Consider the following 15,183-nt stretch of genomic DNA (forward strand, 5'->3'; position numbering starts at 1 on the left):
AGCCTTGTTTGTCCTGCTCTTGGGCTGACCATGCCTTCACAACCAATATTATGTTGTAATTCTATTTCAACATACGAAACAAGAGATCCTTCAAGCCAATATTATTTTGTAATTCTATTTCATAATTCGGTCCTCAAAGAAATTCTTTAATTGGTAGCAAAATCCCAACAAAGAACATCATTGAACTCAAAAGAGAAAGAAAAAAAAAAAACTTGAACATCGGTCCGAAACATAGACGAACCCGCTTAGATTGAGTTTAGGTTTCTGGGCTGGGCCCTAAAACCTCTGTGCCCATCAAAACCTCACCATTCCATTTCATGCCGCCAATGCCTGCTCCTTTACTTCACCTCCAAACAGGCAAACATCTCCTCAGTTGTGTGCGTGTGTAAGATTATAGCGATACTCGTTATCATATGGAGTTAAAATAATTACCCCTTCAGCAATCCGCATCAATGGTGAGTTCCTCGTTTCGATTTATATCGCTTTACATTGTTTTCTATCTTGTTTTCTTTGTGAAAAGCATTTCGTTAGGATTGTCCATATAGAAGAGACTTTTGTTGGGAGGTGAGAGGAAGATAAAAGAGAATGTTTCGTAAAAAAGATGCATCCTTTGGAGCTACTTTCAATTGCAATTCGCATTTTGAGTTGTGTAATTGAAGAAATGCTGTGTGTTTGCGTTAGGTTTTTGTTCGGACACAGAGCAAAGTTTCGGTGTTCGAGACATTTCATCGAATGGGTTAACGACAATCGTTCTACAGCTTCACAAAAGTTTGTTCGTCGCCAATTCCGCAACCACCGCCACGTCTTTGAGTTTTCAGTTTTGCTTAAGAAATTTCTCTACCACTTCATTGGTGGAGGCGACCATGGTGAAGTTTCCCCTGCTTTCTGCAGTGTCGTTTATTTTTGTTTTAACGATTACAATTCACAAATGCATTCTGAGGACCCAAGAAACATATGGAGATAACGTTTTTTGACACCATCAAGAAAGAATAAGAAAACCAATTGACAACTGTTTGATAGTACAATCACATAAAAGCTTTGTGTTATCTTTAAACATAGGTGTTTTATTTCAAGTTGTTTATTTGCAAGACCCCCTGTTGTATGAAGCCTAATATACAGAAAACAGAGAATGTCCCATTTTCATTTAAACTCCAATGGTTATAGATTTGTTTTCCTCAACTAGTTTGGATTATGCCTTGATTAACTCAATTCAACAGTAGCTTTTCAATGACAAATCTTACACTACAACCTGTTTTCTCCAATGTTTATTTGAGCTAATCTGTCATACTTATTTCAATCTTCAGAGCAAGGCATTACATAGTTTCTCTGGCTGTTCGTCATTTGGAAGTGGTCATACATGTGAGAGACTTTTGGAAGTTGGTTTAAAAAGGGTGACAGTATCTTGCATCTTTAATGGTAGACATGCTAAAGCTCCAAGCTTGAAACCTCAAAAACCCTATTTTTCTTTCAGAAGCCACACTAATCAGTCTTACTCTACCTTCTCCCTTCAGCCACTATCAAGAAGTTCTCCCCCTATTCGACCAATGAGTACAATTAATTATGGTTTAATGAATGGTGGCTTTGGAATCTTTGCACCCTATAGACATTTCTCTCAAATTCCAAGAGCAGTAATACCTGAAAATGATGCATGTGATGGAGAAGGAAGAATCAAAACCACATCCTTCCTTTCATTTAATAAACATTGGAAACAAACTAAGAGATTGACTCACAAGAAGCCATTAGAAGTTGGAGGAAGAACATCCACTAAACCTATAAAAGCTGTTAAAAAAGATGCTTTGAAAGATTCACCTATTGAAGTGAATCTTGTTGAGAATGAAAGCCAGTTGCCTAAAACAAAAGCGAAAAAGAAACCAACTCCCAAAGTCAAGAAAAGTCAAGAGAAGTCTGCTGTTGCTTCTGAGGAACCACTTCCACCTCCACAACCACAAGCAAGTTCTACAAAAGTTTCTCGGTCAAAGAAGTTAAAGTCATCCAAAAATGACAACTTGGCTTCTGCTTCAGAGGTTAGTTAAAAGTTAATTTTGTACATGATAACATTGCTATTTCTCCAATTTACCCCTTTTAACAATGTGTTCAACATTTTCAGGTTACCCCAAATGGGAAGCCCACTATTGAAGTGAGTTTGGAAGATGAACAACCCAAAGAGCCAACTACAACAAGTAAAACCCGCAAAAGAAAACCTAAAACACAAGCCAAATCTAATGACACAGTGGAGATCTCAAATGTGAGTGAAGTAGCTTCAAAGCCAAAAACAATAACAAGTGTGAAGAATAATAGGACAATAAGACCCCTATATCCTCCCTCTGGTAAATCTGTAGTGGTGGTGGAGTCAATGACAAAAGCAAAAGTGATTCAGGGGTATCTTGGGGATATGTTTGAAGTCATTCCAAGTTATGGTCATGTAAGAGACTTAGCTGCAAGATCAGGTTCTGTAAGACCAGAAGATGACTTCAGCATGGTTTGGGAGGTTCCTTCTGCTGCATGGACTCATCTCAAGAGCATTAAAGTCGCATTAGCAGAGTATGAACTATGAACCCTAATTCTTATCCTCTCACAACTCCTCAAAAATAAAAATTAATTTGATTTCTTTTTTCTTTTTCAGAACCCAAAATCTGATTCTTGCATCAGACCCTGATCGAGAAGGTGAAGCAATCGCATGGCACATTGTTGAAATGTTACAACAACAAAACGCGTTGCCAGAAGACATAAACATTGCCCGAGTTGTCTTCAATGAAATTACCGAATCGTCCATCAAAGAAGCCTTGCAGGCCCCACGTGACATAGATTTCAATTTAGTCCACGCGTATCTTGCAAGAAGAGCTCTCGATTACTTAATCGGATTCAACATTTCTCCATTGTTATGGAGAAAATTACCCGGGTGCCAATCCGCGGGTCGGGTCCAATCCGTTGCTTTAGCTCTAATATGCGATCGGGAAACCGAAATCGATAAGTTTAAACCCGAAGAGTATTGGTCAATTGAAGGTGTTTTCAATAGTCAAAACGGTCAAACCCCATCACATTTAACACATTATGATTCCAAAAAGCTAACCCAGATGTCGATTGGTTCTCAAACAGAAGCAAATGTTATCGAAAACATGATCAAATCTTCAGAGTTTAAAGTGGTTGGAAAAAGTAAAAAAAACTACAAAAGAATATCACCACCTCCTTACATAACATCAACCCTCCAACAAGATTCTGCAAGCAAACTACACTTTCCATCAGCATACACCATGAAACTTGCACAAAAGCTATACGAGGGGGTAAAGTTGCCAGATGGGAATTCAGCAGGGTTGATTACGTACATGAGAACCGATGGATTACACATGTCGGATACCGCTGTTGATGACATCAGATCATTCGTTTCACAAAGATACGGGAAAAACTACATCCCGAATACCCCCCGAAAGTTTTTCAAAAAAGTCAAAAACGCCCAAGAAGCCCATGAAGCAATCAGGCCCACAGACATAACAAGACTCCCCTCTATGCTCTCCACAATTCTCGATGAAGATTCATTAAAACTATACACTTTAATTTGGTGTCGATCAATTTCATGTCAAATGGAACCTTCTATTACAGAACAAATACAAATCGATATAGGAAACACAAACAGCTCGATTATTTTTCGATCCTCAACCTCAAAATTGGATTTCCTCGGTTTCCAATCTGTATATAAGGATACTGAGAGCAGGATAATTAGAAACAACGAAGACGAACACGAAGGGCAAAATGGGTATTTTGAGATTCTCGACAATCTAAAATCCGGGGATTCAATGAGTCTTATAGAGTTGGAACCGAAGCAACATTACACTCAAGCACCATCGCGTTACTCGGAGGGTAGTTTGGTAAAAAAGATGGAGGAGCTTGGAATTGGGAGACCTTCTACATATGCAACAACAATTAAAGTATTGAAAGATAGAAATTACATGACAGTGAAAAGCAGAGTGTTGTATCCAGAGTTTCGTGGGAGAATGGTGTCTGCTTTTTTGTTTCATCATTTCTCTGAGGTGACTGATTATAGCTTTACAGCTGATATGGAGACTGAGTTAGATAATGTTTCAGGGGGTTTGACTGAATGGAAAGGGTTGCTTAGAGATTATTGGACAAGATTTAGTAAGTATTGTGAACGTGCTAGTAGTGTTCATATTCATCAAGTGGAGAAGATGTTGGAGAAAACATTTGGTGATTTTTTGTTTGCTTCTCTTCCTGATCAAAGTAGATTGTGTCCAAGTTGTAGAGAGGGTACTTTGATTTTTAAAGTGAGTCGATTTGGTGCTGGTTATTTCATTGGTTGTGATCAACATCCTCAGTGCAAGTAAGTTTTGCCAATTTGTTTGTTTTTCTTTTGTTAAAAAAGTTAACAACATTTAAACGGTTTCTGATTTTTTTTTTTTATAAAGGTATATTGCTAAGACACTATATGGTGATGATGAGGATGATTCTAGCCCAGAAAATAGTCGAGCTGTAGAGGAGCCCAAGGTTCTTGGAGTGCATCCTACCTCTAATGAAAAGGTTTATATCTTTTTGTTTTCTTAATTAATGTGATTTTTTTATGTGTTACATAATCTCATAATAATTATATTTGGTGTTATGTTATGTTATGTTATGGATGGATGGATGAAGATTCTATTGAAGGATGGTCCATATGGTCATTATGTACAGCTTGGTGAAGACAAAAAGGGACACTTACCTAAACGAGCTTCTGTTTCCCAGGTATATTATATTTTTATATTTTTATTTTTATTTATTTGTTTTTTTTTTTTGTCATATTTATGACTTATAATTTCTCTTGTAATGTGATGATCAGATTTCAGATGTTACCTCTATAACTTTGGAAGATGCTCTTCAGTTGCTGCGTTACCCCATTACTTTGGTATGTTTTTGTTAGAATTCACTTTTTTTTTTTTTTTTTTTTTTTTTTTTTATATTTAAAATTTATATTGTAATTCCTGAATTGATAATATTAAATTCGTATATATTTTAGGGAAAACATCCAGATGATGGTTTGCCAGTGGTACTGAAGCTTGCAAGACATGGGTTGTCAGTAAAACATAGACGTACACAAGCACCAGTACCAAAGGTATGTTATGTTAATATCTTCACATGAAAAATCGAAACATTTAATTATTATTTTATTTAGGATTTAGGGTTTAGGGTTTTGATTGTGTAAGTGTTTGAATATGGGCACAGAACACGAATCCTAATGACATAACTTTGGAGAAAGCAATGAAGTTTTTGATGGGAAAAGATGCCAAGCAAACTGGGAGGCCCAAGAAGAACAGAGACAAGGAAGCGGTTGAGGTTTTGTAGGTTAGGTATATATAATTGTTGTTAAAAACTAAAATTATTATTCTATTTTTTTAATAATTTATGTGAAGATGTTTTCATCGGTCTTTTTTTTTTTTTTTTTTTTTTTTTTTTTTTTTTTTTTTGCAACAACACGAACTCAAATGTAGCTCTCGAAAGTTGCTTGAGTTAAGAGGATTTTAATTAGATTTAAAAGGGAGTTTTGGTTGTGCTGGTTGTAATTTATAGAAAGAGGAATCGTATTGATTGTTAAAGATTCTATGAAAAGAATACAAGTCATTATGTTTGGCTGTCATTTGATCATGTGGTTTATTATGCATTTCTAGACACTTAATATGAGATAAAATTGATAAACAAGACAAAAATGTTGTTCTATTTAAAATTTAAGACAAAATTGCAAAAATAGTCCGTGTGGTTGTCAAAATTATATGAATTTGATCCAAATAAATTGGTGGTGGATCAACGGTACAATTTTCAATATCTTGTGTTTTTGTAGTAGGTTCCTATGATTGATATTATTTTTGTGTTTTTGGTTCATTTCTAGCTTAAAATGACAAATATGCTTTTAAATATAATTTTTTTTTGAAGTCACATCTTTAACCCACTCATTTACAAACATACACACACACACTCTCTCTCTCTCTCTCTCTCTCTCTCTCTCTCATCGGTCCACCCTATCACATGTCGGACCACCATTGTCAACATACCGCCACAGACTTCGGACCACCGGCGATGTTCATCACTCCCTCTACTAACACTAAGTCTGACACTGTTACCCTTCATTCTCTGTTCAAAACTCCAAACCTCTATACCCTTGTTGGTGACTATCGTACCAACAGATCCGATAGAAAACCTTAGCGTTGGTGTTGGAAAACCCTAATTTCGTTTACGAACGATCTAGTAGTCAAAATAGCATAAGGGGGGAGAAAGAGAGACGGAGAAAACCATAGTCACAAAACCTTAGTTTCGTTTCCCTTTTGATCCAAATTTGTATCTCGATTCGGATGAACTCCGGTGGGTAGCGGTCTTGACCAATGGTTTGGATAGGTGACGAGTGATGACACTAATAAAAAATTACCAGTATTAAATAAAATATTTTCGTTTATGCATTATATTTATGATGTATGTTTATATATTTGATGTACGTGAAGTAATTAATAGGGATGTTTAGTTTAAGAAATATAAATTGATATATATATATATATATATATATATATATATATATTAAAGAGTAAATTACTGAAATCGTCTCTATGGTTTGGTCAAAATTGCACGTTTGGTCTCTAACTTTTTTTTTTGCACTCGGATCGTCCCTGTGGTTTGATTTTGTTGCGTTTTTCGTCCCTATGGTTTGGTAAAAGTTGCATGTTTGGTCCCTAACTTTATGTATGTAAGGGACGAAAAATGCAACAAAATCAAATCACGGGGACGAAAAACGCAACAAAATCAAACCACAGGGATGATCCGAGTGCAAAAAAAAGTTAGAGACCAAACGTGCAATTTTAACCAAACCACAGGGACGGTTTCAGTAATTTACTCTATTTTAAATTTATCATTTTGCTCTAAATTGAATTTCTTAATAATCTTTCTTAATTCAAGTTTTCAAACTTTTGATAAGTATTAATGATTTATCTATGTATAATTGATTTGTACAAAAAGTTTTGTAACTTATAACTCTTTAAATTCAAGATATGACTTATATGTTTTATAATATAGTATAAGATAACGATTAAAAAAATAGAATTTTTTTTGAGTAAATTACACGAATGGTCCCTATGCTTTGGGGTAATTTGCGCGCTTGGTTTCTAACTTTTTTTTTTTTTTTTTTTTTTTTTTTTTTTAACTTGGAAAGTTCTACTGTTTGTTTTTGTTATGCGTTTGGTTCCTACTGTTTGTTTTTGTTATGTGTTTGATCATTGTCTTACCTAATAAGACTATTATTTAAATAGGAAAAAAATAGTGAGGTAGGTAAGGTAAGGTGAAGGGGTAAGGTTGGGGGTGTGTTTATTTAAATAAATTAAAAAATCAAGGATAAAATAGTTTTTTTAGGTAAGATAGGGACCAAACTTGTAATAAAAACAAAAAATAAGGACCTTTCGAGTTAAAAAAATAAGTTAGAAACCAAACACGTAAATTATCCTAAATCATAGGGACCATTCATGTAATTTACTCAAAAATAAATTATAAGGGTATAAAAGTAATTAAATGAATAGGAACGAAAATCACTAATTAAATCTAAAATTAGATATTAATGTACCACTAAACTTAGTTACAATATATGACTAAAAACATGCATATAGAATTATAAATATTTAATAAATAGTTGTTCTATTTAAATTTGATGTTCATTGTGGATAAATTATAAATATTAATTAAATAGTCGATACGTAATTTTATTTATCACTTAATCATTTGTTTACTAAAATGGAAACTCGAGTCAAATACCATTCAATTTGAAATAAACTTATAATAAAAAGTATTTAATTAGTTTCGAAAAAGATAGAAATACTATAATTGAAGGTTTAGATTTTTGTGTTATTGAATATTATATAGATATAATTAAATTTGTAGATGTGATTTCATGAAGGCGGTAACCCATATAATCACGTCTCGGTACGAGTACATTGTCCTATACTTATGATGAGACTTTCGTCCCTTTTTACCTCTATACAAATCGCATTGTGGCACGACCATTGCCGTGTCGCGGGGCCTGCACTTCAGCAGGTCCTTAGCTGATTACATTCAAGTTTTGGGACAATTTTCTTCTAATATTCAAATACTCATAACTTCTTCGTTTTATACTCGGTTTCAATGATCTTTATATTTACGTGAAGGTGGGGATGAGTTATACAACTCCTTTAAGTCATTTTGAACTGACTATTTATGAGTCTTAATCTATTAAGTCATAAACTTGGGACAAAAGACATAAAATTCTCATTTTACCCATTATGACCTAAAGCACCATCTTTTATATTTCTTCTCTTGAACCCACTTATTATCTTGACTCATTTCATGAAGTTACATCATCTCAATTCATGAAATTCCTGACCAAATTACCATTTTGATCGATTATTCACCCAAAGTCAAATCTTTCTTATTTTGGGGTTCTTACATTGGTAAAATTTAAATTTAAAGTTTTTCCTTACATAAAATTTTTTATATTAAAAAAAAATCTCCGATTTCCCGTTGGGGTTGGGGACGGGGATCCATTTATATTTTCCCAATGTGGATAAAATTTAAATAAGGATTCAGTTATATGGATGGCAATTGAAAACCCTCGTGTTTTCCGACCCTATTGCCATCTCTAACCTTCACCCATTGCAACTTTTAATAGATGATGTTCTAATGTTAAACCCTGCATTGCACATATGATATAGCTATCTTAAAAGTCAAAACGCATTCCACCATTCCATATAAATTGATCCCTAATAGTTACTATCATCCATAATTGAAAGACGAAGCAGAAAACAAAGGCATAATGCAATCAAATCGATGCAAAGATAATTATTGAAATTTGTTTATATATTAATTATTACATATTGATTAGTGTTGATGGTGATTAAACTAGTCCAAAAAAGGAGCAACGTTTGATGAAAACACGAGGAACAATGAAAAAGTACCTTGACGTTTAATTACATGAGATTAGTGGAGTTTTAGCAAAAAAAAAAAAGAAAAGAAAAGAAAGTAATGAGAGAAAAGAAGAGAAAAAAAGAAAAAATAAATTTATATATTATGTTTCCGAGTTGGAGAAAAATCTGAAGAAAATTAAACATTTTGTTCTTTCTCTCCAAATTCTTCTAAATCGAAAGGAAAGTTACGAGGGAAATGATCATTTCATTTCCTTCCACTCCACTCCTTTAATGAAACTCGAAAATACCAATATATTTTACTTTCTCCCCACTTTCACTCATTTCTTTTTATTTTCCTCGTTAAGTTGAACACAAGAATAAGGTAACTATATGTGCGCATCTATTATATACGAGATCTATGTGTATGTAAGTTAATATAGATTTTGTTTTTGTTTCTCGAATGTGTTGGATGTTTCATCTATTATATACAATAATACGAGATGTATTTGTTAAAATGCTTTAGAGATAATGATCAATCTTTCTTAATTTTACTAGTTAGAGTTGAGCTCCGGGAAAGTCATCGAAGGTAAGAATTAGGGATGAGCATTAGAACCGCCGGAACCGGAACCGGAACCGAACCGGAACCGGAACCGGAATTGATAATAGGTCCGGTTACCGGTTCTCCATTTTTATGAAAAGCGGTCCCGGTTCTAAGAACCGGAACCGGTTTGACATTTTTTTCATTTTTAAAAATGCGTATAACTCGCTCATATGAAGTCGAAATTATTTGATTTTTTTTCCAACATGTAATTTGAAGTTTGTAATTCATTTTTGACGATACAAACATATGTTTTGGTTACATATTGAATCGGAAACATGCCCCGAAAGAAAGCATATCGATGTTGCGTTTTTTTATTTCAACATTATTTTTTGTTTTTTTGAATATGTTTCTAAATGTGTATAACTCATTCATATGACGACGGAATCACTTAATTTTTTTTCCAGTATGTAATTTGATGTTTGTAGTTCATTTTAGACTATAAAAACACATATTTTGGTTAGATATTGAATCAGTTATAGACCCCGAAAGACAACATATCAATGCTGCGTTTTTTCTGTTTCAACATTTTTTATTTTTTTGGAATCTGTCCCTGCTTTTAAAATGCGCATAACTCACTCATATGAAGTCGGAATTAGTTGATTCTTTTTTCAACATGTAATTTAGTGTTTGTACTTCAATTTAGAATGTAAAAAGTCATAATTTGGTTAAATATTGAATCATTTACAAGCTCCAGAAGATAGCATATAATCTATAGTATTTCAACCGGTTAAAATAACCGAAAAACCGGGACCGGAACCGGAACCGACGCTAGAACCAGCGGTCCGGTTCCCGGTTCTTATAATATACGAAAACCGGTTCCGGTTCCGAACCGGTCCGGTTCCAAAGCTCATCTATATAACCACGTTTTTAATAAATATTTTATGAATACTTTATCTATTTTATAAAATAATATTCTCAATTTACTCCTTATAAGTTATAACTATGTTTTTTTATCACTAAACTGCACAAATGGTCCCTATGGTTTGCTCAAAATTGTCACTTTGGCCCAAAAAGATTTGGACTAGCATCAGAAGTCCAACATTTTCATTTTGTTGCTTGTTTGGTCCAATCTGTTCTGATTTTTTCAAAATGACGGATTTGCCCCTGTTAATATGATTTTCTCTCTTTTCTTAAATGTTTTTCTGATTTTTAGATTTAAAAAAATAAAAAATAAAAATAAAAATAAATCTCTTTATCTCTTTCTCTCTCTCTCTCTCTCTCAACTATTTCTCCTTCATTCTTCATTTGTTCTTCATGGTTCTCAAGAACTCCTCATCGTCAAATCCACCACCGTCGTCGCCGTCAGCCACCACCGCCTTTAGCTCCACCTTCAGCCCCTACCATCTCCGCCACCACCAACTTCCGACAGATCTGAAAGTCGTCATTACCTACAACAAACCATAATCGATTCCCACCACCTACCATCACCATCTCGTCGTTGTCGTCGTCCATCTGTAAATCCTTGCTCCGATCTCATCGCCATCATCCATATTTGTAAAACTTCATTTTTCTGGCGCTCTGAAAAACTCAACTGCAACTCGACGAAGCTCCAGATCTATAAACCATCGTTCTTTCGACGAGCCTCGTCTATCTCCACTTTCTCCGCTTTCTTCATCAGTAAACCCTAATGATTTGGTGACGATGTTCCAGAGAAGATGAAGGGCGGCAATGAGTTAGGGTTTTCAGAAAACCTAATCAGTTATTCTTGTTTCAGCGCAACTATCATCCACCGAAAACCCTAGCTCCGATATCTTCATCAACAAACCCTAGCGTTGGTATTTGTTGAAAGGCGCCGTTACCTTGTTTTTCCAGATCCGACGAGAAAAAAGAGAAAGAGGGTGACGAATAGATCCGCTGGTTAATTTCTTTTTCTTATTTTTTGGCAGATTTGGTATTGCTGGTGGTTAGGCGGTCATTATGTGTTGATGACAGTCGATGATGTTTCAATGGTGTTGTGATGATCTGACGGAGAATGTAGGGTCGGTGGTGGCTAATGGTGGGTAGTATAGGTTGTGATGGAGAAATGAGTGTGGTGTTTTTGAGTTGTGTCTGGTGGTAGTATAAGGTGGAATGGTGGTTTGATAGTGGTCATGGTGGTAGGAATGGAGACGGAGAAAGGTGATGTTGGGTGGTGATAGATGATGAAAGGTTTAGCTGAGGTTGAAGGTTGGTGAAGGTGATGAATGGTGAGGGTGGTAAAACGATGTTGGGTCCAGGTTCGGATTATGAAGTGAGTGAGGATGAGGGATGACTAAAGGTGGACGGTGGTGGAGTCGACGATAAGGGGTTCTTGAGAACCATGAAGAACAAATGAAAAAAGGAAGGAAAAATAGTGGAGAGAGAGAGAGAGAGAGAGAGATTTATTTTTATTTTATTTGTTTATTTTTTTTATCTGAAAATTAGAAAAACAAATAAGAAAAAAAATTTTAGTAGGAGCAAATCCATCATTTTGAAAAAATCAAAAAAGATTAGACCAAACAAGCAACAAAATGAAATTTCTGGACCAATGGTGCTAGTCCAAACATTTTTGGACTAAAATGATAATTTTGAGCAAACCACAGGGACCATTTGTGCAGTTTAATCATAATATTAACTAGAACATAACAAAAGTTCATTCCCAAACCATTATGGATGCAATAATAATATAATAGGGTTGAACAAAATTTGGAGTAGTACAACAAAACAGAAAAAAAATGTATAAATTACCCTTTTCATGATTCATTCACGTCCCTTGCATTTTGCGTGTTCCGTCCATTTTCTCTCGCTCTCTCATCGGAGCTTCAGTTCTCCTCCGGCAACGATCCACAAGATTCGCTGCTCCACGCTCATTCTTTCCTGCGATCAACAACCCCGCCATGACGACTGAGTAGTAAGTTCTTTTCTTTAGCATCAAATATGATCTGTGAATTCTCGAATCAACGCCTCTACCTTTCACGTGCGATTGGTGTTCTTTAAATGGTACAACCACTGATCATCAAGTCTAATCAATTCTGTAAATTTTCGATTTTCCATTGGAGCTTGATTCATTAAATTTGATGCGGGTGCTTATTGTATATGTGATTTTTATGGTTGTTTTCATGTTTAATGTAATTGGATTAGGTCGTGGTTGAACGAATAGAATGTCAAATTGGTGGTGTATGAGATAATGAGAAGTAATATTTATGAAGCATCTTATCAACATAATTTTGTCATTTTGTCAAGGAATACTAAAAACATTGTTGTTTCAAGTGGTTGAAACAGAAACTTGGGTCAAAAAGAATAAATAACTTAAAAGGAAGTTTTAATCTTGGTCTCATTGATTAATATAATGTTACAAATTTTCACAAGAATTGAGCGTAACTGAAATTCGTTATTGTTTAATTAAATTGTTTCAAAGATGTTGCCATGTCACTGCCACATCATCAGAACATGATAAATCTAGAGCTATGGTATGATCTGTATTATTACTTTAGGGCAATGTCATGTTTTGCAGTGATTACCTGTTCAAGCTTTTGCTTATTGGAGATTCTGGAGTAGGAAAATCATGTCTACTTCTGAGGTTTGCTGTAAGTCCGTTGTTAGATCTTAAGACAAAATATACTTTATTAATAATAAAACAAATTTTCTCAACGCATTTTAACTTTGGTATTTGTAGGCATTTTTATTACATACTTAACGAATTTCCTTTGTTTTCTCTTTTCCCCTCATGATCGATCATAGGATGATTCCTACTTGGATAGTTACATAAGCACCATTGGAGTTGATTTTGTAAGTAAATTTTCTAAATTTTGGTTCACATTGCTACATGGGACAGGAGTAGACAAACTTTCTAGGATTGTTATCGATAATCAACATAAGGAAGATATTCATGTCTTTTGCATAGACCTGTCTTTTTTGGTAAAACAAATTAAAAAAATTGCAAAATTTTATCCTATTGACATCAATCCCGATCTATTACACACTTAACACAGTACAACCTGTTCTGTCATGTCATATCATGTCATGTCCTATGTAAAAAATGTGTCTTACTGGCTTGAATTTATTATGTTTTTTCCTATTTTGTAGAAAATCCGTACTGTGGAACAAGATGGCAAGACAATTAAACTTCAAATTGTAAGTCTAACATTTGATGTGCAATTTTTTTTTTTTTTTTTTTTTTTTTTTTTTTTTTTGTGATTTAAATTGTAAACCTTTTTGTTTGTTTTTATTTTATGCACAGTGGGACACAGCAGGGCAAGAACGTTTTCGGACAATTACAAGCAGCTACTACCGTGGGGCCCACGGCATTATAGTGAGTGGTCTTTTTTATTTTTTATATTCTCTTTATTTAATTTTATAATATATATTTTTTTAATGTGTGTGTACAGGTGGTTTATGATGTGACAGACCAAGAAAGCTTTAAAAATGTGAAACAATGGTTAAGTGAAATTGATCGTTATGCAAGTGAGAATGTGAACAAACTTCTTGTTGGAAACAAATGTGATCTTGTTCAAAATAAAGTTGTGTCAACTGAAGCAGCCAAGGTATACGTATAGATAACTGATTTATTCATTCCATGTCATCTATTTAATTAAAAAATACTTTTAGGTGTTTGTTTGATGTTTATATATAATCTGAAATGTGTAGGCATATGCTGATGAAATTGGAATCCCTTTTATGGAAGCAAGTGCAAAAGAAGCTACAAACGTGGAACAAGCTTTCATGGCCATGGCTGCATCAATCAAGAATAGGTAGGCAACTAATAACTGGACCATATCCGTAAAAGTCAAGTATTCACAGGGACTAAAGTGTAACTTTTTAATCGGTTGTTTACTTGTGACTTTTTCATTTATATAAATGCAGGATGGCAAGTCAACCGTCCATGAGTAAGTCAAGGCCTCCAACTGTTAATATTCGTGGACAGCCCGTTCAGCAGAGTGGTGGATGCTGCTCTTCTTCATAAGCAAATAAATTTTTTTAGAGTTAGAATGAATCCCTTCTTCCTGACCTTATATTTCACTAATTGTAAAAAAAAAAAAAAAAAAAGAAGAATATTTTGTTTTCTTGATGAGAAATTGGATTCAGCTGAGCTAAACCAGTAGTTATTATCTGGTTTGAGGTTTTGTGATGATTCAAAAGAAATTTCAATATGTTGGCTTTGTGGTTTAAGGTATCAGCTTGAACTGAATCACATATTAAATCTTTAAAAAAGACTTGTTAGCGAGTTATGGTCTCTAATATATTAAATCTTAAAAGAAAAAGAAAAAAGAAGTTATTGCTATTAACTGAACTTGCAGCTCATCTCAAATCAGTCTTTCACTGACCTATACTTCAGAAAAAAAAAATATCATCAGACTTTTCTTGGTATATATATATATATGAACATTTTCAGAAAAAAAGAAACATATATCATTGATAATTCCTCACTTATCTAAAATGTTTTACAACGTCCATCTAATTTATTGTTTTTTTTTTTAGTTACACGTTCTTCCTAAAAAATAATATATATTACTTGACTTTAACATAAAATGACATTAAAAAATTACTTGTAATTAACATTTGATTTGAGTGCTTTTTTTTTTGATATATGATTTTTTGAGGATTAGTTGATCAAAGAATATTAAATATATCAATCCAATGCATATCAAACACAATACAATCTTCTGTTTTACAAAGCCATAGTTGCAACACATCCAATCATCCAAATGAATTGGACATCAATGTGTAGGT

General features: G+C 34.0%; 2 protein-coding genes across 3 annotated transcripts; both read left to right on the forward strand.

Moving 5' to 3' along the window:
* The first annotated feature begins 305 nt into the window (after nucleotides 1-305).
* On the forward strand, nucleotides 306-5,414 carry LOC145041817 (DNA topoisomerase, type IA, core). Of its 2 annotated transcripts, XM_078990008.1 has the most exons (10): nucleotides 306-455; nucleotides 682-866; nucleotides 1,305-2,024; nucleotides 2,108-2,541; nucleotides 2,624-4,333; nucleotides 4,419-4,530; nucleotides 4,642-4,731; nucleotides 4,826-4,891; nucleotides 5,003-5,098; nucleotides 5,209-5,414. In XM_078990008.1, the coding sequence occupies exons 2-10, from the start codon at nucleotides 864-866 to the stop codon at nucleotides 5,326-5,328; spliced, it is 3,351 nt and encodes a 1,116-aa protein (XP_078846134.1). In that variant the 5' UTR covers nucleotides 306-455; nucleotides 682-863; the 3' UTR covers nucleotides 5,329-5,414. The 2 variants fall into 2 exon arrangements, with proteins under 2 accessions (XP_078846134.1, XP_078846133.1); XM_078990007.1 differs by lacking the exon at nucleotides 682-866.
* Nucleotides 5,415-12,152: 6,738 nt separating this feature from the next.
* Nucleotides 12,153-14,630, forward strand: LOC145041818 (GTP-binding protein YPTM2-like). The gene is made up of 8 exons (XM_078990009.1): nucleotides 12,153-12,364; nucleotides 12,968-13,040; nucleotides 13,195-13,242; nucleotides 13,540-13,587; nucleotides 13,694-13,765; nucleotides 13,842-13,997; nucleotides 14,101-14,204; nucleotides 14,317-14,630. Exons 1-8 carry the CDS (start codon nucleotides 12,351-12,353, stop codon nucleotides 14,414-14,416), a joined length of 615 nt encoding a protein of 204 aa, XP_078846135.1. The 5' UTR covers nucleotides 12,153-12,350; the 3' UTR covers nucleotides 14,417-14,630.
* Nucleotides 14,631-15,183: the final 553 nt, after the last annotated feature.

This window comes from Lactuca saligna, chromosome 4 (assembly GCF_052625555.1).
Source record: "Lactuca saligna cultivar CGN05327 chromosome 4, ASM5262555v1, whole genome shotgun sequence".
Lineage (NCBI taxonomy): Eukaryota > Viridiplantae > Streptophyta > Magnoliopsida > Asterales > Asteraceae > Lactuca > Lactuca saligna.

Excerpts from the sequence above, each read along its gene's own strand:
- LOC145041818 (XM_078990009.1), top strand. Across the intron at positions 13,766-13,841 it reads GTGGGGCCCACGGCATTATA|GTGGTTTATGATGTGACAGA; the intron begins GTGAGTGGTCTT and ends GTGTGTGTACAG. Across the intron at positions 14,205-14,316 it reads GCTGCATCAATCAAGAATAG|GATGGCAAGTCAACCGTCCA; the intron begins GTAGGCAACTAA and ends ATATAAATGCAG.
- LOC145041817 (XM_078990008.1), top strand. Across the intron at positions 4,334-4,418 it reads GATCAACATCCTCAGTGCAA|GTATATTGCTAAGACACTAT; the intron begins GTAAGTTTTGCC and ends TTTTTTATAAAG. Across the intron at positions 5,099-5,208 it reads CACAAGCACCAGTACCAAAG|AACACGAATCCTAATGACAT; the intron begins GTATGTTATGTT and ends ATATGGGCACAG.